At 43.7% G+C, this 24,003-nt stretch overlaps 1 protein-coding gene and 1 non-coding gene across 2 annotated transcripts in view; both read left to right on the forward strand.

Annotated features, from left to right (window-relative positions):
- The first annotated feature begins 7,697 nt into the window (after positions 1-7,697).
- On the forward strand, positions 7,698-7,910 carry LOC120855226. The gene has a single exon (XR_005719193.1). It is a non-coding gene; the product is annotated as a small nucleolar RNA U3 (small nucleolar RNA).
- Positions 7,911-12,773: 4,863 nt separating this feature from the next.
- Positions 12,774-24,003, forward strand: part of LOC120854918 (cytochrome b reductase 1) — a 31,978-nt gene continuing 20,748 nt past the window's right edge. Inside the window, exon 1 of the mRNA XM_040229333.1 lies at positions 12,774-13,074. Within this exon, the coding sequence (XP_040085267.1) occupies positions 12,882-13,074 (193 nt within the window). The 5' untranslated portion in view covers positions 12,774-12,881. The remainder of the gene's footprint in view (positions 13,075-24,003) is intronic.

Raw genomic sequence — 24,003 nt, forward strand, 5'->3', positions numbered from 1 at the left:
GAGTCAGATTTTCGCATCAGGTGGCCAAAGTATTGGAGTTTCAGCTTCAACATCAGTCCTTCCAATGAACATCCAGGACTGATCTCCTTTAGGATGGACTGGTTGGATCTCCTTGCAGTCCAAGGGACTCTCAAGAGTCTTCTCCAATACCACAGTTCAAAAGCATCAATTCTTCAGTGCTCAGCCTTGTTCTTCACAGTCCAACTCTCACATCCATACATGACCACTGAAAAGACCATAGCCTTGACTAGACAGACCTTTGTTGGCAAAGTAATGTCTCTGCTTTTTAATATGCTGTCTAGGTTGGTCATAACTTTCCTTCCAAGGAGTAAGCGTCTTTTAATTTCATGGCTGCAATCACCATCTGCAGTGATTTTGGGGCCCCTCAAAATAAAGTCTGACACTGTTTCCACTATTTCCCCATCTATTTCCCATGAAGTGATGGGACCAGATGCCATGATCTTCGTTTTCTGAATGTTGAGCTTTAAGCCAACTTTTTCACTCTCCTCTTTGAATTTCATCAAGAGGCTCTTTAGTTCTTCACTTTCTGCCATAAGGGTGGTGTCATCTGCATATCTGAGGTTATTGATATTTCTCCTGGCAATCTTGATTCCAGCTTGTGCTTCCTCCAGCCCAACATTTCTCATGATGTACTCTGCATATAAGTTAAATAAGCAGGGTGACAATATACAGCTTTGATGTACTCCTTTTCCTATTTGGAACCAGTCTGTTGTTCCATGTCCAGTTCTAACTGTTGCTTCCTGACCTGCATACATGTTTCTCAACAGGCAGGTCAGGTGGTCTGGAATCCCATCTCTTTCAGAATTTTCCACAGTTTATTGTGATCCACACAGTCAAAGGCTTTGGCATAGTCAATAAAGCAGAAAGAGATGTTTTTCTGGAACTCTCTTGCTTTTTCAATGATCCAGCAGATGTTGGCAATTTGATCTCTGGTTCCTCTGCCTTTTCTAAAGCCAGCTTGAACATCTGGCAGTTCACAGTTCATGTATTGCTGAAGCCTGGCTTGGAGAATTTTGAGCATTACTTTACTAGCGTGTGAGATGAGTACAATTGTGCAGTAGTTTGAACATTCTTTGGCATTGCCTTTCTTTGGAATTGGAATGAAAACTGACCTTTTCCAGTCCTGTGGCCACTGCTGAGTTTTCCAAATTTGCTGGCATATTGAATTCAGCACTTTCACAGCATAATCTTTCAGGATTTGAAATAGCTCAACTGGAATTCCATCACCTCCACTAACTTTATTCATAGTGATGCTTCCTAAGGCCCACTTGACTTCACATTCCAGGATGTCGGGCTCTAGGTGAGTGTGTGATCACACCTTCGTGATTATCTGAGTCGTGAAGATAGTTTTTGTACAGTTCTTCTGTGTATTCTTGCCACCTCTTCTTAATATCTTCTGCTTCTGTTAGGTCCATACCATTTCTGTCCTTTATTGTGCCCATCTTTGCATGAAATGTTCCCTTGGTATCTCTAATTTTCTTGAAGAGATCTCTAGTCTTTCCCATTCTATTGTTTTCCTCTGTTTATTTGCATTGATCATTGAGGAAGGCTTTCTTATCTCTCCTTGCCATTCTTTGGAACTCTGCATTCAAATGGGTATATCTCCTTTTCTCCTTTGCCTTTGTCTCTCTTCTTTTCACAGCTATTTGTAAGGGCTCCTCAGACAGCCATTTTGCTTTTTTGCATTTCTTTTTCTTGGGGATGGTCTTGATCCCTGTCTCCTGTACACTGTCACAAACCTCCGTCCATAGTTCATCAGGCACTCTGTCTATCAGTTCTAGTCCCTTAAATCTATTTCTCACTTCCACAGTATAGTCATAAGGGATTTGATTTAGGTCATACCTGAATGGTCTAGTGGTTTTCCCCACTTTCTTCCATTTAAATCTGAATTTGGCAATAAGGAGTTCATGATCTGAGCCACAGTCTGCTCCCAGTCTTGTTTTTGCTGACTGTATAGAGGTTTTCCATCTTTGGCTGCAAAGGATATAATCAATCTGATTTCGGTGTTGACCATCTGGTGATGTCCATGTGTAGAGTGTTCTCTTGTGGTTTGGGAAGAAGGTGTTTGCTATGACCAGTGCATTCTCCTGGGAGAACTCTGTTAGCCTTTGCCCTGCTTCATTCTGTACTCCAAGGCCAAATTTGCCTGTTACTCCAGGTGTTTCTTGACTTCCTACTTTTGCATTCCAGTCCCCTATAATGAAAAGGACATCTTTTTTCGGTGTTAGTTCTAGAAGGTCTTGTAGGTCTTCATAGAACGGTTTAACTTCAGCTTCTTCAGCATTACTGGTTGGGGCATAGACTTGAATTACTGTGGAACTTGCCTTGGAAACGAACAGAGATCATTCTGTCATTTGCCTTGGAAACGAACAGAGATCATTCTGTCGTTTTTGACAAAAATGTTTTTCCCTTCTCTGGGGGATCTTCCCAACCCAGGGATCAAACCCAGGTCTCCCACATTGCAGGCAGATTCTTTACCAGCTGAGCCACAAGGGAAGCCCCCATACTGAAAGGGGGTTAAAAAAAAAAAGGTCAAGTCTTCATCTGGCACCTTAACAGTAGTAGGCAGGTCTGAGTACTAGGTGTTCTTGTACAAAATGTAGCTACTGGAAAGGAGAACAGCCAAAGTAGGGGAGAAAGGTATATATGGAGAGGCGTGGGCTTCCCAAGTGGCTCAGTGGCAAAGAACCCACCTGTCAATGCAGGAGACGCAGGTTTGGTCCCCAGTTTGGGAAGATCCCCTGGAGAAGGAAATGGCACCCCACTCCAGTATTCTTGCCTGGAAAATCCCACGGACAGAGGATCCTGGTGGGTCACAAAAGAGTTGGACATGACTTATCAACTAAACAACAACAACAGGATACTCATAACAAACAGGGCCTGCCTGACACTCTTGCGTGACCTGGCTATGCTTATAGAACAAATATACCAGACCATCAATATGTAAAGTAATCAAGAGACTGACTTTTATTCTTGAGGAAGTATGACATTCAGGACAACTTGGCATTTAACAATAGCTCTGGATTAAGAAGACATAAGATTTTTCTAGGTTTGTTTTCCAAGAGATATATCAAGTTCTTCAAGGGTTGTTTTTTGTATTTCTATCATGGAAAGATTGTGACTGCACTTTGTATGATGTGAGGTTGATTTAATTGATAGCCTTCCCCTGGCTTTCTGAATCCAACTATTCAAAATATAGATTTAAGGGCAGGCATGCAGATGACACCACCCTTGTGGCAGAAAGTGAAGAGGAGCTTAAAAGCCTCTTGATGAAAGTGAAAGAGGAGAGTGAAAAAGTTGGCTTAAAGCTCAACATTTAGAAAACGAAGATCATGGCATCCGGTCCCATCACTTCATGGGAAATAGATGGGGAAACAGTGGAAACAGTGTCCGACTTTATTTTTTTGGGCCCCAGAATCACTGCAGATGGTGACTGCAGCCATGAAATTAAAAGACGCTTACTCTTTGGAAGAAAAGTTATGACCAATCTAGATAGCATATTAAAAAGCAGAGACATTACTTTGCCGACTAAGGTCCGTCTAGTCAAGGCTATGGTTTTTCCTGTGGTCATGTATGGATGTGAGAGTTGGACTGTGAAGAAGGCTGAGCGCCGAAGAATTGATGCTTTTGAACTGTGGTGTTGGAGAAGACTCTTGAGAGTCCCTTGGACTGCTAGGAGATCCAACCAGTCCATTCTGAAGGAGATCAACCCTGGGATTTCTTTGGAAGGAATGATGCTAAAGCTGAAGCTCCAGTACTTTGGCCACTTCATGCAGAGTTGACTCATTGGAAAAGACTCTGATGCTGGGAGGGATTGGGGGCAGGAGGAGAAGGGGATGACAGAGGATGAGATGACTGGATGGCATCACGGACTTGATGGACATGAGTCTGAGTGAACTCCAGGAAATGGTGATGAACAGGGAGGCCTGGCGTGCTGCGATTCATGGGGTCGCAAAGAGTCGGACACGACTGAGCGACTGAACTGAACATAAGCCTTAGAGGTCATTTACCTTAGGGATTCTAACCTCTGTGTGCCATGGACTCCTTTCAAAGGCCTAATAAGGGCTGTGGACCTCTCCTCCAAATATTGTTTTCAAATGCATAAATATTTTTAAACATGGGATTACAAAGGAAACCAGTCACATTGAAGTGGGGTTATCAAAATTAAAAAGGAAACCATTTGCGACACAACACTATAGGTGCTTCATTATTAATGCATTATAAGATCTAGCCACGGGTTTAATAACTGTTGTTATTCTAAGAGTGCTGAGCACAAATGATGAGCTGAGATGCCTGCAACAGCACTCCGTGGGATGGGAGACTAACAGTGGTTTCTATTGGTAACAAAATCACAGTCACTGTGAATGCTAATGGAGCTTGCTGTCTGCATTCATAATGAAATAAATTGCTGAATTTCACTTAGAAATGAATGAAAATAAAGGTACAAATTTTCTCCCATTCAGATTTTATCCATAGACATCAGGTTAAGAATCCTGATCTAGCCTGAAACCATCCTGTCACAGAGGAGCAAACTGTCTCCCAGCTTTTGACCCATGTAAATTGTCTGATTACACAGCAGATTGAAGTCCTGGAACAGCGTATGTTCCCTCATTCCAAAATGCTTCATGTTAACTGGAATTTCAAGGATCGAGACTTGGAGCAATATATAAATGACTGAAGCCATACTAAATTATTCTGGAACAAAAGTAAAATTTGGATTTACACCATTTGGTTTTTCTCTCTAAAATAGAGCTTTTCCTGCTTCCGGAAATTGTAATCAAGGCTTTCCATGATTCAGTGAGGTCTGTCTAAGCTATTTGTAGATAAAATTTATTTAGTCAAATATTTGGCCAATTAAAAAAATCCTGTCTGGTCTACTTTCAGAGTTTTGTTTTGGACAAGTATGATCCCTCCATACTTTAATAAAATCTTGACAGCTGTGAGCCAAAATTCTGGAAATATGTTTCTGAGACACTCCATCTGTGAACACCCTTCAAAAAATGCATCAGTGAGAGAGAAGACTATAATTAGAGCACTTATTCCTGTTATTACAAAGCAAACAATGAAGCGTCCCATAAAGTTTCCAGAGGTAAACAATGTTTATAGCTCCTGGTTAATGATAATATAACCTGGTTCTTCAATACTATAAAGTGCCATCCAAATAATCCAATGTGCTTATAAAATTTGATTTATGTGGAAGAAAGCTTGGTCATAAGCGTTCCAGAGCATTCTTTCCTTTGTAATTCTCTGACTTGATTTTAGGCTCTCTAGTCTAACCTTGTCAGTCTGTCCAGGAGTGTGTCTTTAAACACCTTTTCTCTGTATTAACTATATTTTCTTCTTTTCCATATTCTTTTTTTCTTCCAGTTTTATTGAGATATAATTGATAGATAGCACTGTATAAGTTCAAGATGTACAGCATAGTGATTTGACTTCCATACATCATGAAATGATTATGTCTAGTGAACATCCATCATCTTGTATAAATCTAAAATTAAATAAACAGAAAAAAATTTTTCTTGTGATGAGAACTCAGGATTTGCTCTCTTTCATATATGATATACAGCAGAGTTAATTATATTTATCATGTTGTACATTACAGCCCTAGTACTTATTCATCTTATAACTGGAAGTTTACAGTCTTTATTTTTTATTGAAGTATAGTTCATTTATGATGTTGTGTTAATTTCTACTGTACAGCCAAGTAACTCAGTTTCACACCTATCTACATTCTTTTTCTCCATTATGGTTTATCCTAGGATGTTAAATTTAGTTCCCTGTGCTATACATTAAGACTTTGTTGTTTATCCATTCTATAGGCAGTAGTTAGCATCTATTAACCCTAAACTTCCAGTCCGTTCCTCTGCTCTCCCCCTCCCCCTTGGCAACCACAAGTTTGTTCTCTACATCTATGAGTCTGTTTCATCAGTTCAATTCAGTTCAGTCACTCAGTTCTGTCCGACTCTTTGCGACAGCATGAATCGCAGCACGCCAGGCCTCCCTGTCCATCACCAACTCCCAGAGTTCACTCAGACTCACGTCCATAGAGTCAGTGATGCCATCCAGCCATCTCATCCTCGGTCGTCCCCTTCTCCTCCTGCCCCCAATCCCTCCCAGCATCAGAGTCTTTTCCAATGAGTCAACTCTTCGCGTGAGGTGGCCAGAGTACTGGAGTTTCAGCGTTAGCATCATTCCTTCCAAAGAACACCCAGAACTGATCTCCTTTAGAATGGACTGGTTGGACCTCCTTGCAGTGCAAGGGACTCTCAAGAGTCTTCTCCAGCACCACGGTTCAGAAGCATCAGTTCTGCGGCGCTCAGCCCTCTTCACAGTCCAGCTCTCACATAGGCAGGTTCATTTGTGTCGTATTTTAGATTCCACATATAAGTGATAATATGGTATTTGTCTTTCTTTTTCTGACTTACTTCATTTAGTATAATTTCTAGATGCATCCATTTGCTGCAAATGGCATTATTTCCTTCTCTTTATGGCTGAGCAGCACTCCATTGTATCTATAGACACCACACCTTCTTTGTCCATTCATCTGTTGATGGACAGTTAGGTTGCCTCCAAGCCTTGGCTATTGTGAATACCGCTACTGTGAACGTAGTGGTGTGTGTATCTTTTGGAATTATAGTTTTGTCTTACTGTTTTTAGTTTTCTGAGGAACCTCCACACTGTTCTCCATAGTGGCTGCACCAACTTACATTTCTACCAACAGTGTTGAAGGGTTCCCTTTTTGCCACATTCTCTCCAGCATTCACTATTTGTTGACTTTTTAATGATGGCCATTCTGATCAGTGTGAGGTAGTACCTCACTATAGGTTTGATGTGCATTTCTTTAACAATTAGCCATGTTGAGCATCTTTTCTTTTCTGTATTCTTAATTCACTGTCGTTTGGATCCTTGCAGACTGGAAACCACCCCTCCCAGGGTTAACTAATTCCTGGAGATAATTTGCCTGCCAGCATGCCCTTTTGTGCAGACTGATTACTTTGAAGTCCATCCCCCAGCCCCCAGCTCCTTTTATCAAATTCAAAAATTAAGTGAAGGGTCAGGCAGATTTGGGGCTTCCTAAGTAGATTTTTTACTAGTGGTAAAGAATTTGCCTGCGAATGCAGGAAAGTAAGAGATGCAGGTTCGATCCCTGAGTCAGGAAGATCCCCTGGAGAAGGAAATACCAATGCACTCTAGTATTCTTTCCTGGGAAATCCCATGGACAGAGGAGCTTGGCAGGCTACAGTACACGGAGTTGCAAAGAGTCAGACACGACTAAGCAACTGCACACACACACTTTGTAAGGCAGATCTTACAAAGCAGTGGAGAGTGGAAGCAATGCCTTGGTCCAACCTCCATCCCCTCCCCTTACACGGAGAAAAAGCTCTTTGGAGCTGAGCCTTTCCTTGGGCACCTCTCCAGGTGCTCTCCTCACTCCCTCTGCTCTCCCCACACAGCTTCCTCTTCTCCTGGGTCTGCTTCCTTGGGAAGAGTTCCTTCCTGCCTCCTCCACACAGGGGCTTCTTCGGCTGTGCCAGACACAGATGAAGTCCTTCCTTGCTTCCCTCTGAGTGCAGATGGACTCTGGGAGCTTCAGCTCAGGGGCCGGCTCCACTGCCAGAGCCGGGGCCAATCCCCTCAGCAGTTCCCTCAGACACGCCTCAGAAAAGCAGACCTTTAAGACTATACTTTCAGGGATCATTTCTATAGTTTGTTACTAGAGAAGTTTCTCTGATCGTGTAGAGTACCCGAAACCACGAGGAGGAGGTGCAGTGTTCTCTCCTGAGCGGGAAGCCGGTCCTTGGTGTTGCTTCTGCAGCTGCCATTGCCATTGATGATCGTTCTTCTCTTCCTTTGGGAGAGTAAGAGGGAGAGAACACCATCTGAGTGGTTTAAAAAAAAAAAGAAAAGAAAAGAAAAGCAGACCTTTGGTTTTTGCCCTGAAGACAACACAGGAGGAAAGTATATTCCTCCCATTAACAGGGATTTGACTGTGTTCCTTTCAAAACTGCAACCCTAGTTTTCTTTTGCTAAGGAGCCTTTGACCATTGCCTGGGCTTGGATTATACCATGAGTCACTGTGTCAGCTGTGAGTCACTCTATTTTAGTCATCTGAGACAGCTTTTTGATTCCCAAATCTCTCGCCTAGAAGGAGAGGAGAGATGAAGATGTGGGAGTTCACTTCTCCTGCTCGTGATTTTTCTTCTTGCTTCGCATAGTCCTCCTTTCTTAACATTTCCTAAGAAGGCACAGGCAGGAAGCCTGGGGAAACAGGAGTATTAGGCAAGAGTATTTTTACACTTGTCTCTGTCATGGTCCTGCAGGAAACAGCTGGTTTGCAGTCTTTCATTCGAGAGAGGGACTTGAATTAATACAGGCACTATTTACAGAGGGTAAATAGCAAGCAGACTCTTCAGTCTGTTTAGGTTGAGCCCCCCACAAGGAATGGTGAAGACCAGGAACAAGCACAAGCACATGCAGGCCTGTAGAAGCAAGGGGACCTGGCCTTACTGGTCCTGGGAGAGCTGTAGTTGGGGAAGGCAGCAAAAAGGAACACAGCCACTGTAAAAACCATGGTCCAGCAAGGGGGCATGGTGGGATAAATGGGTCGATGACCCCTCTTTCTTCCTGCCCTCTGATCTTCCAGTGCCACCAAAGTCAGCAGGAAGCCAAGGGCCAGGAGCCTCTTGGGGCACAGGGCAAGGCCAAGAAAGGTGGGGGGGAGAGGGGTAAACAGAGAGTAACCAACACACAGTCAACATCTAGAAGTTTAAAAAAATGGTCCACTTATTCCACAAAGCAAGCTACTGCTTGTAGTAAGCAAACAGCTTATTATACTTTACAATAGAATACTGGACTTCCGTACACACCACAAAACTGCAACACTGCCTCGCAGAAGATCAGCACATAAACGGCAAACAGGGAGCTGGTTCCTGATCTCTTTGTTGAGTGGGGTTTAGGTTTTCTCTCCCTGGCCCTCCATACCTCTCCCCACTCTCTCAGGGACAATACAAATCTGTGCCAATATGTACGTTTCTAGAATCTCAGATTTTTTGGAAGGCTATCTTGTTCATGCCCTACCCCATCTCCCCCACATCAGGAAGCCCTTTCATAGCACTGGTGTAAAAGTACTTGAGTAAAGTATCTTTGGTGGTGCCAGTGGTAAAGAATCCATCTGCCAGATGAATGGATAAGGAAATTGTGGTACATATACACAATGGAATACTACTCAGCTATAAAAAGGAATGCATTTGAGTCAGTTCTAATGAGATGGATGAAATTGGAGCCTATTAAACAAGGTGAAGTAAGTCAGAAAGAGAAACACCAATACATATTATTAATATATATTAATACGTGTATAATAATATATACACAATATATATTAATGCATATATATGGAATTTAGAAAGACAGTAACAATGATCCTATATGCAAGGCAGCAAAAAAAACAACACAGATGTGAAGAACAGATTTTGGACTCTGTGGGAGAAGGCGAGGGTGGGATGACTTGAGAGAATAGCACTGAAACAGGTATATTACCATATGTGAGACAGATGACCGGTGCAAGTTCGATGCATGAAGCAGGGCACTCAAAGCCAGTGCCCTGGGACAACCCAGAGGGATGGGGTGGAGAAGGAGGTGGGGGGGCTCAGGAGGGGAGGATACATGTGCATCCATGGCTGATTCATGTCAAGGTATGGCAGAAACCATCACAATATTGTAAAGTAATTATCCTCCAATTTAAATAAATTAATTTTTTTTAAAAGATAGAAAAAAGAAGAATTTGTCTGCCAATGCAGGAGATGTAAGAGGTGTGGGTTTGACGCCTGGGAAGATCCCCTGGAGGAGGAAATGGCACCCCACTCCCGTATTCTTGCAAGGAAAATCTCATGGACAGAGGAGCCTGGCGGGCTACAGTCCACAGGGTTGCAGAGAGTTGGACACCACTTGTCTGGGCACACAAAGTAACTTTATAAAGTACTTCACAAAGTATTTGAGAAAGTACTTCACAAAGTATTTGAGTAAGTACTTTGGTGGCAAACTGTTTATTCACCCCTGAGGGAAACTTAGATGACAACTCTGTTTTTAAAAGTTATTCATACCAAGCCACAACAATCTTTTTATTTAAAAGTTTCCTCTTCAAAGTGACAAGCTTTATCAAAGTTAGGTCTTTAAAGGACAACTTAAAAGTTGAAAGTTTTCTCAGTTTAGCTGGTAACTTCAACGTGATTCAACATCATCCATATTATTTGGCCATGTTTTCATTCTCCTAAGGTGTTTTGTTAAATGGAGTCTGGAATTCTTTGCTGCTGCTGCAGAGTAAAATAAAATCAAGGGTGGAGTGAAGGTGCTGGGCTAAGGGTGTAAAGAAGTTACCTGGGGACAAGAACTAGATACTTTTTGAGAGAAGAATAGGGACACAGTGATATTGTTGTTAAAGAAGGACTAGTTAAAGGTCGAAGAGGAAGAGAAACAGTATAAAATTAAACAGGGAATCTTTGTAGCACTCAGGAACCCAAGTGTCTGAAAAAATAAGCCCAGAAGATGCGGCGATGGTTTCTGTTTATTCCTATGCATCTACTCTCACCCTTCTCCACTCTGCTGTGTCCTGAAGACTGACCCATATGTGCCATATCATCTTTCTTCTGGGTTTCAGTTAGCTTCTGTCATTTGGGACCAGGCAGGAGACTGGAGGCTGGAATATTCACGCCCCTCTCATTCTTCCTCCCTGTGGGGCCCCTGCAGGCTGGCTGCATCCCTCAACTCAAGACCATGGCCCCAGTGTGGCCGCCCTTTTCACACTATTCTCGTGTGTGTGTGTGTGTGTGTGTGTGTGTGTCTTTTCTGTCTTTGTCTCTCTCTCTCTGGATTTCAGTAACCCTCTCCCATTCAGGTCTGGGCACTGCAAACCCCTTGTGCTTTCCCACACCCTGCCCACAACTTTGTAAATAGCCCTGTTCATTCTTAAATTGCCCAACTGGAATGATCCGTTTTCTTCCTGCCAGCACCCTGACTGACACTGTCTGTCCCATTCTTCTGCCAGCATTTACCGTGTAGCTACTATATGCCAAGCATGTGTTTGTCGCTCAGTCGTGTCTGACTCTTTGCAACCTCATGGACTGTAGCCCGCCAGGCTCCTCTGTCCATGGGATTCTCCAGGCAAGAATACTGGAGTGGGTTGCCATTTCCTTCTCCCACTATATGTCAAGGAAGGATAAAATGATAAATTAGACAGTTAGTACTCTCAAGGGGGCTGTCTGGGGAGTGGAGACAGCCACAGGAATAGATCGGCGTATCACACCTTGGTAAGTGGTGCAGAGAGGCACTGGATGGGGAGGTGGCTGTGGGCATCCATGCTGTCACTGTGGTCCAACTCTTTGCAACCCTTGTGGACTGGAGCCCTCCAGACTCCTCTGTCCGTGTATAAGATAGGGGTGTCGGCAGACACAGGTAAGGTTTCTTGGTGGAAATGGTGTTGGGCAATTTTAGAGGCAGGGACATGCATAGGAAACAGTCAAGAACTGGGAGAGAAGCCATGGACAGCAGGGCCAGACCATAGAGAGCCTTACACTGTGGGTGTTGTTGTTAAGTCACATCTGACTCTTTCATGACTCCATGGACTACAGCCCACCAGGCTCCTCTGTCCATGGGATTTTCCAGGCAAGAATACTGGAATGGGTTGCCACTTCCTTCTCCAGGGGATGTTCCACACCCAGGGATCCAACTTGCGTCTCCTGCATTGGCTGGCAGATTCTTACCACTGAGCCATGGGTGAAGCCCCATACTGTGGTTAGGGGTCCTTTTTTTCCCATTTGTTTACTCTTTTTCTTCCTTTCTTTTTACCATCAAGAGAAAACTCGACAGCAGTGAAGTCTGTAGCCTCTAACTCTTAGACCTCAATCTTGGACCACTACCAGTGCGTGACGCTCCTACTTCCTTGCCTAAAACCTATCTTTTCCATTGAAAATCACGCCCATACACCTCCTGCACATTCTAAGGGCTTTCACAAGGGCAACAGGACAATACGGTAAACAATTAATAGCCTGTGGAGACGAGCCACAGGAGGAGCTAGCAGTGAAGGTTCCCAAATGCACTCTAGGAGAGCTTGCAGCCACAGCCCCGCTTTCTTTAACAGCAGTGATCTTTCTGTCACTTTTCTTGTCCAGTGGGGAAGGTGAACTGAGTGCTGGAAAGAGGGCAGGGGGCGAGTAAGCTCAGGCCACCAAAATGAGGCTTTAGTCCAAATACGTTTGAACAGGCGGCACTTTTAAGACCCATTTTTATCACATATGGGCAAGTAGAGGGTCCCAGAGGTGTCTGCTTTCTCTGTTAGGAGCTCACTGCCAGTAGTTTCCTTGCTAGATGAGCCCAGGTACACACTGTCTCACAGGCATCAAAGACAGCCAGTCCTCTAGGTGTGCAGCTTAGGAGGCTTCGTAAGTCAAAATCACACACAAAGCCACCCGACGGACCCCTCTCTTCTGTTAACCGATTGTGCGTGCACACCACTGCCTTACTCAGCCTCCTCTCAGAGAAGGAAGAGACCCGGGAAAAGTTAAAAGAAAGCGGCGGGTGTGGAACCTTCTGGACTCTTGCTCTCAACAACTAACCAGATCGGTTACTCGAGCTCTCGGCAAGCGCAGACGCCGACCACGAGATCCCCAGGGTGGGGCTAGCCTCTGAGCTAAGGGCCAGCTGCCCCCGCCCCGAGGCCCCGCATCCCAGGCAGGCCCGCGACAAAGCCCCTCCCCGGGGCGGAGACAGCTCCTAAAAGTCGACGCCGCGTCCCGCCGCAGGCCAGTACCGGGGGCCGCCGCCTCGCCGAGTGCCTTCGCCGCCAGCGCGCGGAGTATGGGGCGCTGATGGTCATGGAGGGCTACAGGGGCTTCTTGGCGCTGCTGGTGTCGGCGCTGCTCGTCGGCTTCCTGTCTGTGATCTTCACCCTCATCTGGGTCCTCCACTACCGAGAGGGGCTCGGCTGGGACGGGACCGCGCTCGAGTTTAACTGGCACCCGGTGCTCGTGGTCACCGGCTTCGTCTTCATCCTGGGCATCGGTACTGGCACCTCCTGGGAGGCGGCGGGGGAGGAGGGGCCGGGGTTCCCGACCCAGTTCCAACCGAGGGAGGCTGGGCGAGGGAAGGGGTGAAGGAGGAGCGGGGGCCAGGGAGAGCCGAGTCGGCAGCGCAGAGGGAGGCGGCTGGTCCGGCGCCCGGGGGCCGCGGGCCGGGCGGACTTGGGCGAGCGCGGGAGCCGCGGCGGTGGGGCGGGGTGCGCGAGACTCGGGTTCGCTGGAAGACGCGTAGCTGGGTCGACCGACCCGGCTAGGTTAACTGTTTGCTGCGAGTGGCTGGGACGCTACACCAGACTACACCAAGCTTGGGAGCAGAGGAGAGGTGCAGGAGCGCGGTGCGGCCAGGCAGCCCGCGAGCCCCCCGAAAATCGCCCCCTTTGGGACCAAGCCTGCGCAATCAGGGGCGCGGAGATCTCTTTAGGCAAGGCCTGTCGTTGAACTTGCTTTGAGGCTGCGGGTTAGGAGAGGACGGCAACGGTGCTGGTGGTGGGGCGGGGGGGAATGGAGTGGGGAGAATTGGCCTCTTGTTTCATCTTCTCTAGTTTTCTCTAAAGCCCTGAGCGAAGGGGCCCGTCAGCGGGTGGCCTCACGGGTGAGTGAAGGAAGCATCAACTTGGTTTCACTCCTAGAGCGTTAAACTCAGTCGAGCCCAAGAAGCTGCCAGGATTCAAAACGGTGTTTCGCTGCATCTCCAGGTTACTGGACAGTCTTGAGCCCGACTTGTTTTGAGGCTGCAGACTGGCGAAAGTTCCCCTGCGGGGCTTCCTGATGGGCACTGGCCCGGATCATGGGGCCAGAGATGCCCGCGGGGGTTCCGTGGCCGCCCAGCTGAGTGAGAGAGATGCTTATGCTTGGGACTTTGGGGTTTGCTGGCTCGGCCTGCATTCTCTCGGATGAGCCTGGCACGGAGGGAGGGCTCAGTGGATGGTTGTTTTTGTTTTGAGCTATAATTGACATATTCGTTTCAGGTGTATAACATGATTATATATGGAAATACCTATTACTAATTAACATCCATCACCTCACATAGTTACAATTTTTTCCCATTTGAGATGGGATGAGAACTAGATCTCATCTCACTTAGCATTTAGAACATTGCTAAAGAATCTAGTCTCTTTAGCATTGTTCAGATCTACAATATATTATTATTACTTGTCACCACCGTTCTGCTACATTGCATCTCCTTAGAACTGGAGGGCTGTACCTTTTGACCACCTTCACTGTTTCCCCGCCTACCTCTTCTCTCTTCAGTGGCAGGTCTTCTTGGCTTTGTGCAGCAGCAGCAGCAGCAGCACTCACAATGTGCTGACAGCTTTCTTTTCTTTCAGCTGCTGTTGGGCTGGAGGAACCTCTAGCTAGTGGCGCAAGCGCCATTTATTTGTAACCACTTTCCAAAAAGTGAAGTCAAGGCCTTGACAGAGAAAGCATTTAGAAAAAGGCAGGAGTAGTGGACTGGGGTTATGGAGATGAAAGGACTGGGAAACAGATGCCCACCAGCTGAAACCACTGGCCTTGCCTCTGAGCAGGCTGCCTTTTCTCCACCAGTATTTAGCTTTCCCCAGACAAACAAGAGAACAACAAAGCACCGACCTCATTCCTAAAGAAAAGATTTTTGTTTCCGTTTAAAACTTGGGCAGCAGCCTTGGCCAGTGTGGCTGGATAAGTGGCATCTTCCCACTCTGGGAGGCAGAGGAAGCTGCTGCCAGTGTCTTCCCTGGTGTGAGATTGGCATCCCCCCGGGTGTGAATACCACTGGACAGCTGAGTCGTTTGTTGCGTAAGTCTCAAGTTATTTTGCCACTAAACTAAAATGAGAAAAACATACTCGAGTTCCAAAGTCACTGTTGGCAGAAGCACTATTTCCTTCCTGGTGGAGCCCTCAAGTTTGGCTGGAGCTGTCAAAACCTCCTGTTTGCTCAAAGCAGTAGAAATACTCTTCATCTCTTCCAACCCAGTCCTCTGAGCAGCGCCTAATACTAAGGAACTTTACCGAGGGGCTACAATATCTTCTGATAATTTAAAGTAATGGAAACAGGTGATAATACTTGTTTCCTGACTTCTAAAAAGGAGATGGCCTATCGTTTATTGAGTGCCTCTGTGCACCCACTCAGGGCATTAATTCACAGATATATAGAAGCGTAAACTGAGGCACAGAGCAGGTAAGTAATTTGCCCATAGAAGTAGTATACATGTTTTCAGTGGTTTTATTTTCAAGTTTCATTTCTCTACTCTTAAGGCAATATGCATATTTTCTGTAAAATATCCTTTTTAGAGAAGCAAAAAGCTTCATCTAAAAAACACTTTGAAACTCTTTGTTCATGATGTAGTCCATTACAGTTTTCCTAAAAGAATTTATAGTTTGTCTAAACTTTGGGCTTTTAAAAGTCTGTTTACATTCACTTTGCGGCAAAAATATGAACATGGATATTTTGGAAATTTTCATCTGCTGCATTCGTTTAAGCATAACTGCTGTATTTGTATTCGTTTTGGAATGTTTGTCCTATCAACATTACCCATCCTGTTTACTATTTGGATTCCAGGGATCCAAAACACTTTAATCAAATGACACATTTATTTTTTATTTTAAAAATTTATTATATTGAAGTATAGTTGACTTAAAATGTTGTCTTAATTTCTACTCTACAGCAAAATGATTCAGTAATACATATATACAGTATTTTTTACCTTCTTTTCCATGGTTTATCACAGGATGTTGAATACAGTTCCCTGTGCTATACAGTAGGACCTTATTGATTATCCATTCTATATGTAATAGTTTGCATTTGCTAATCCCAAACTCCCAATCCATCCCTCCCCGCCCCCTGCCCCTTGGCAGCCACAAGTCTGTTCTCTATGTAGATGATGCATTTAATTGACATGAATGTAAACTTTCTCATACATACAGGCACATGCATAGACCTCGTGACTTCTTGCGAGTTTTGGCCCACCTGCCCTTCCTCACATCCCGCAGTAGAAAGCCTCCAGTAGAATGAGTAGCAGTAAAGAGTTGACTTGATAGGCGGGGTCGGGGTGGGGGGGACACACATGTTATAGATCATCTATGTTATAAAAGCCTTTTGTACTGTGTGTAATTGCTTCAGGGAGCAAATTTTTAGGCTATGTTATTTCAGGTCTCTAATAGTGAACATGATGTAATTGAGTTCTGTGATAAACAGATGTTTAAAGATGAGAAAAGTGAAAGTTGCTCAGTCATGTCCGACTCTTTGCGACCCCTATACAGTCCATGGAATTCTCCAGGCCAGAACACTGGAGTGGGTAGCCTTTCCCTTCTCCAGGGGATCTTCCCAACCCAGGAGCTAACCCAGATCTCCCACATTGCAGGCGGATTCTTTACCAGCTGAGTCAGAAGGGAAGCCCGAGAGATTAGAGAAATGCTTCACAAATGCAGACAGCAAACAATATTTAAAACTGTATGAGAACTGGTATATGTCCTTTGGAACACTTGTAAGAAGTAAGCTCTGAAGAAAGCAAGGGTAATACAAAAGTTACAAAATAAATGTCTGTGTGTGTCTTTTGGAAAATATATGCGTTCTAAAATAAAGTATAATAGATTATAGGATATTTAAAGCTGAAATAAAATTTTAAACTAGTAGAAAATCTAGCAAACATGAATGAGAAAGTTTCAAAGAGACCTTTAGAAGAGCTTTGTGCTTCTCTGAAAGGAATGTTTCCCATGAAATAAGTATACTGCCAGGAAATCAGAGAAACAAAACTTGAAAAGGCCACAGAAAAGACTGCAACAAATAAATGCTCTTAAAGCAGCTGTTGACGTTTTAAAAGGTTCAGCAAGGTGGAAAGTGTTTTTTAGGAAAAGGTAGAAAATTCAGGTATATAAATTTAGTGAAAAGTCTCAGCAATCCTATACTCCTTAGTTTTCCATGTGTAGAACTCTTTTGACTATATAAACTGAGGGAAGAGAAATTCAATAGTGTAATGATCTCAAGTTGGTTTTGTGAGAGAATATAACTTCATTTAAGTCACATTTAAAAGACTAACAAGACGAAATTGAGTAGTTCTTAAAAGGCAAGTGCAATATCTATTAATGTACCTAAAAGTGACCAAATTCCAAGACCACTTAAATATATTTGGAAAGGCTCTTGGGGTAAAACCTGGCAGAGAGTGGAGAAAGTGCCTCAGATACCTATTCCAAAACGAGCCTTTGGAACACCATCGATAATAAAGCCTATCACTCATAAAGAAATGGGGCTTTTTACAAAGCATAAATATTCAATTCAAGACAACCCCAAACACATTTTTCTTTTTTGTTAAAAATAAGTGCATACAGATCTCTTTGTAATGTAGCTAATAAAAATGTTTCAGACATGAATATTTCACTGTTGTGTCCCCAGTGTCTAGAATAACACCTAGAACTGGCACAAAGTAAGCCAATAAATAGTTGTTGAATGATGGTTCTCAGTACCATTGTTAATTGTAACAATGCACTTTTACAGCCGCTCATTTGTGGAGATAGTAATGCATTGTTGGGTGTGTGTGTTCAGTCATGTCCAACTCTTTGAGACCCCGTGGACTGTAGCTTGCCAGGCTCCTCTGTCCGTGAGATTTTCCAGGCGAGAATACTGGAGCAGGTTGCCATTTTCTACTCCAGGGGATCTTCCCAACCCTGGGACCGAACCCTCGACACAGTCTCTTGTGTCTCCTGCGTTGGCAGGCAGGTTCTTTACCACTGCACCACCTGGGAAGTCAGGGATAGTAATAGTAGCATCTAAAGGAGAAGTGCCCTCCCTTCTTCTCAGTGATTCTGCTGTTTATAGCTGGCTTGGAAGCACCAATTAAGTCAGCCTCGGGAGAATGGGCATGATGGTGTATTGGAATTGCATCTCTACTGTAAAGGCCTTGAGCTTATTAGAGTGTTACTGCCTGCACCTCTTCACTCCAGCAGCTCTCCTTTTTTCCTTGTGCATCAAGTTCCTACCCCATTGGATTATTTCCAATGTGTTATAATGTCTGTTATCTTAAAAACAACCATACTCTTGACTCCATATTCCCCATTCAGCTACTGCCTCAAGTCTCTGCTTGCCTTATCACAGAACTTTTAGAAATATTTGTCAATACCTGCAGTCTCCAGTTCCTCTCCTCCTATTGTCTCTTGACCCCACTCTAATCAGGCTTCCTGTCTACTGCTGCACCAAAATTGCTCTTAACATAACCAGTTGCCTCCACATTGCTAATTCCAGCCGTCATCAATTCTCGGTCCTCATCTTGCTTGACCAAAAATCAACATTTGGCTGACCCACTATTCCTCCTTGGGGCACTTCTTCACTTGGGCTTCCAGGATCCCTGACTCTCTCGGCTCTTCCGTCCTCACTGCCTACTCCTTTTAGTGTCCTTTCCTGGCTCCTCGTCTCCCTGATCCATTAAGGTTAGAGAGCCTGAGCTTCAGTCTTCTGACTACTTCTCCTTTCCTGATCCACTCATAATCGTGGTCATCTCATCTAGTCTTGTGGCTTTAAACACCATGTATCCCCCTGAATCCTCCTTTATTTATGTTCCACCTGGACCTCTCCCCTGAACTCCAGACTCAAATATCCATCTACTCAAACTCTCAACTTGTATGTCAAATAGACATGTCCAAATCTCAACTCTCCGTCTTCCTCATACCCACCAAACCTCTCCTCCTATAGGCTTCCCCATCTCGTTAAATGGCAACTTCATCCTTCTAGATGTATGTTCATGTCAGAACTATATAGCCATCCTTGATGCCTCTGCTTCTTCCATACTTCTCATCCAAGCCATCATAAAATCATATAAATTCCAAATTCAAAATAAAATCTTAAATTCAAAGTATAATATTAACCAAATTCTCACCACTGACTATTTTCTCCCTCCCTTCCGACTTCTCTTCCTCCCTTTCTTTCTTTTTTATTTTCCATTTGAATGTAAGCTCCTTTGTCTGTTTTCTTCACTGCTGTATCCATGGTGGGCAGAAAATTACCCAACATGTAATTGGCATTCAATAAATATTCACTAGATTAATGAAAATTTGGCCAGTCCTTTAAACCAGGGGTCATACATACAAGGATGGCATATAAAGTGAATATGTGAAGTGGGTTGGGTGTGTAGCAACCAGGGGTCATACATACAAGGATGGCATATAAAGTGAATATGTGAAGTGGGTTGGGTGTGTAGCACCCACCAGAGTGTCTTCCTGGCTTTAACTAAACATTCAAACACACAAATTCCTGGTCCACAGTGGACACCAGTCTATGCAGGAGGAATGTAGGACAGGAACCGGAGTTTGCTGTCAGGGCAGTGACAGGTGCTCCTTAGTGGGCATCCTTGCAGCACAAATCCCTCCATCAGCTCTCCTGTCCCCAGGTGACTGTCCAGCCATCAGGAGATGAGATCTCCATTGATGGGATTGGGGCTTAAGGTCTCCATGGCCCGCAGGAACCAAAATCTCTTGTAAATACTCTATGGACCTGGTTTCTAGTGCCCCTGAAAACAATACATGGTGAGTTGAACAGAAACTTCCAAAAAAATATGTTCAAGTCCTAATCTCAATGACCTCTGAAAGGGGCTTAGCATCTTTACAGATGTAATATTTTTATATAATTTTTTTTTACTCATCTTTGGCTATGCTGGGTCTTCGTTACTGTGCAGGCTTTTCTCTAGTTGTGGCAAGTGGGGGTCTGTGCTCTAGCTGCAGGCGTGGGCTTCTCACTGCAGCGGCTTCTCCTTGCGAAGCATGGGCTGCAGGGCACAGGCTCAGTAACCCTGGCACATGGACTTAGTTGCTCCATGGCATGTGGGATCTTCTCGGATCAGGGATCAAAGCATTAGCAGGGGATTCTTTACCACTGAGCCACCAGGGAAACCCTTTGCAGATGTAATTAAGGATCTCAGGATTAGATCAGCCCGGGTTTAGGATGGGCCCTAAACCCAATAATTAGTGTCCTTTTAAGAGAAAAGAGAAGGAAATTTGAGACACAGACACACAGAGGGGAGGGCCTTGTGAAAATGGAGGCAGAGATTGGAGTCATCTGCGTACAAGTCAGGGGAACACCAAGAATTGCCAGCAGCTACCAGAAGCTAAGAGAGAGGAATGGATTCTCAGAGCCTCCTGAAGGAACCAGTCTTGCCAGCAACTTGATTTTAGACTTCTGGCCTCCAGAGTTGTGAGGGAATACATTTCTGCTGTTTGAAGTCTCTCAGTTTTGGGGACTTTGTTACGGCAGCCCTAGGAAACCAGAACAGGATATGACAGTTACACTCTGCACTCCAGGAAGCCCGAAGTATGGCATTTTCTTCAGGTGTTTGTAGACTTTTCATTGTTCTTCTCAGTCCAGACACAGGTTACCAATCAGTGGTCCATTTTATTATAAGCAGTGTTGCCTAATAACACTTGGGAGAAGCCACTCTGTTTACTAGCACAGTTAACCAAAGTTCAGATCCTTCTGCCACAGGGTATAGATACGGGCTTTGTGTGAGGGGTAGGAACTGCAGGGAACTAGAGAGGGCCTCCTCCTGGCAAAATAGAAAGCTCTTAGCTCCAGCAGGTTGGGGCAATGTGGGGATCCTCTCAGAGGTCAGAGCTTCTCATTATCCAGGAGAATCCAGATTTAAAAAAAAAAAAAAAAAAAAAAAACTGGTTCAGTCTAAAAGTAAACCAGCCACAAAACCAAAACCCCTACATCATCGTGCTAATCAAACAAAACACTTCTGTGGACCAAATCCAGTCTCTATCTTCCAGTGACCTCTAGAGTTTTCTGTCTTGACTTAGTGAGCATTTCAACTTTTCCCTTAAAAAGTAGAACAATCTTCCCTTTTAAGAAAAATAGACCAGAAATCTTTGTTACAACTATTTTTTTCCTATAGAAACTTTCTTAAAAAGTCAAAACAGGCTTAAAAATGGTTGCAGACTTCAGCTGTACCTTCTAAGTCTGTTTATTCACTCATTCAATTTCTTCACATATTATCCTATTTATTTAACTAGCATACATTATTTAAGCACTTACTGTATGCCAGACACTGTGTGAAACAAATGAGTAAGATGTAGTCCTATCTCCAAGCTGTTCCTATTTGAGTTTGTTAGAGCTGAGCTATGGTTTTCTTTAGAAAACCTGAGCCCTAAATATTTAGAGCTGTCTAGGACTTGAAGTTCAACTCCTAATTTTAGAGGTCAAATGCCTGACCAGGGTTAAACTTACCACCAGTGATATCAGAGCCAATACTGTTTCTAATCTGTCATAATATTGATATGAGCCACAAGAAAATATAGCGAAAATATAGCAGGTGTTTTTAACATGCAAAATTTCTGGATATTTGTAAATGTCTAGCCAATTAATTGAATTTTTCTCTCTTCATACACTATTTGGTATCAAGAAGGTATCTTTTTGAGGATTTTGGTCACTTCAAAGAGATGCTTCTAGTGCCAACATGCTAAAACAAATCTTCCAAATCACTCAGATCACTTCCTTCATTCTGATTCTCCAGAGGTTTTCAGTTTCATGACATTCATTCTGTGAGACAGTCTGAGTATACAGGCATGTTTCAGAGCTCAGATTCTCCTTGATAGTTGCTGTAGGAATCTTTCCAGGAAGCATCCTTAAAGGGGGTTCTCTGCTTGTACATTTAAACTTGAGGTCCTTTGGATTGAGTCTGGTACATTCTGGGGTACACAGGGAAATAAGTTATAAATCTTGATAGTCCTGTTTGGAACATTCTACCAAGGAGGTCAAAATAATACTTTATTCAAAGAGTTAAGAAAAGTGTGGTGGGCATACCATATTTAAGCAGAGTTTATAAAGGTCTTCAAATTCCAGTGTATTTCACTTTCAGTAACTTACTCTTGTCTTATTTTGTGGTTCACTTAAAGCTTATCTAAAGCTATTAAGTGGGTCCAAAGGCAGAATACTTTTTACTGATTTGAAAGGACCATTTGGTGTTATATGAGCTAACCCTTGGGTCAGTAGTTAGGTCTGACTGCCTTTCCTGGAGAAGGAAATGGCAACCCACTCCAGTATTCTTGCCTGGAAAATCCCATAGACAAAGGAGCCTGGCAGGCTCTAGTCCATGGGGTCTCAAAGAGTCAGACATGATTGAGCATGCGCTCACAACACTTGGGTCAGCCGTTGAAGTTTTGATTTGTGCATTTTAAAAGAGAACCTGCTCATTTTCTGGGAAATAATAAATTACTGTACTTTATTAAGATTTATATATTCAACACATATTTATTGAATTTCTGCTATGTGCTAGGCTCTGTGAGCTCCGTGCTAAGTGCTGGGATCTGACCTAGACAGAGGTGCTCCTATCTTCGTAAATCACAAGATTTAAACACAGAAGAACTAGAGTCAAATTGTTTTCTATGTATGGGGACATTTCTCTCCCTCCAAGTGCCCTTCTCCCCACATTCACTTTGACAAATCCTACATTTGCATTGTCTGCTATAAGACGGATTTGTGTATGTGGGTAGTTTTGTAATTGTCTATGGATGGAAAGCTGGTGTCAAACCGGAGATTACATCTTGGAGAATATGTATTTCACATAACCCTGAGTTGATGATGCTGCTTAGGAACTGAGAAAACTTCTAATAAGTAAATACAATTCCAGTTACTGCATTTCCCTCTTCATTGTTGAAAGAATAATTGTACACAGGTCTCCCTCCCTCGCTCCCTCTTACCTGCCTTCCTTCCCTCCTTCCTTTTCAAGTTTATCACAACAGTATGTTCCACCATCAGCCAGCTTGGGTGGGAGGGGGGTTTGGGGGAGAATGGTACATGTATATGTATGACTGAGTCCCTTCACTGTTCACCTGAAACTACCACAGCGTGGTTAATCAGCTATATCCCAATACAAAATACAAAGTTTAAAGTTAAAAAAAATTTTTAATGTATTTTTCACATACATGTGTTCATGTTTCCCCTCCTTTTCTTGCCCTAAATGGTTTTGCCATCTCAGGCCTGTAACAGAAAACCCTTGTTTCAGTCACAAGTAGCTGTTTGATAGCATTCCCCCTCCTCATGGGCTTCTGAAAACTTTTTCTTCCTTCTCACTGAACCTCAGGAATGGGATCTAGGTAAGTGCCAAGCCAGAGAAGGAAGAAATATTTAAATTCCACTCTACAGGCAGTTTTTACTGCTGTTGAAAAAAGCTTCTTATTGAAGAAATGTGGTTGATTTGTTAAGGTTGCCCTTTCTCCTGAAGTCCGCTGTATTTGGGTTATTTATGCATTTTAAAAGGCATGGAAACACATGATGCAAATGTATCACTTTGGAGTTATCCTCCATTTATCCAGAGAGCATTTGAAACTTAGTCAGCTACCCTGCAGAACTTCTCTATCAGCAGGACAGGTGCTGAAAACTCCATGTCTCCCTCCTACGAGACAGCCACTGAGGTTTCCACGAGCTCCCTACTTAGAGGTGAGACTAATTGCCTGTTAGGTTAGCAGGCTTACAGAAATTTTATTCATGAACTCTTTCAACCATACGGAAACGAATATAACAGATCCCCATGTACTCACCATCCATATTTAACAGATGTTAAAAGAGTTTTGCCATCCTAAAAATGTATTAACTAGAACTTAAAGCTGGTAGGAATAATAGATGGTGCAGGTTGATGAGAGGAGAGGTTGGAGGCAGGCACCCTAACCTGGGCAAGAAACTAAAAGAGGATAGAAAATTCTAAAACTAGACTCAAGGACTAGAGAAAACAAAAACATAATTATCTGGGCCCACTTGGATCAGAGGTAAGTACCTCTCCTGCTTCATAGTGATAGGACAGTATGTTTTACTGATAACCCCAAACCATCAATAAAAGATTAGATTGTGTTCCACTCAGGCTATTGCTAGAGAAGGAAAGCTAGTGGGCACCCAACTAGAAAAACATTTGAGTAAATGTGAAAAGTTTAAAAATCAAGTTTTGACACTCAAAGA

Source organism: Oryx dammah, unplaced genomic scaffold (assembly GCF_014754425.2).
Source record: "Oryx dammah isolate SB20612 unplaced genomic scaffold, SCBI_Odam_1.1 HiC_scaffold_27, whole genome shotgun sequence".
Lineage (NCBI taxonomy): Eukaryota > Metazoa > Chordata > Mammalia > Artiodactyla > Bovidae > Oryx > Oryx dammah.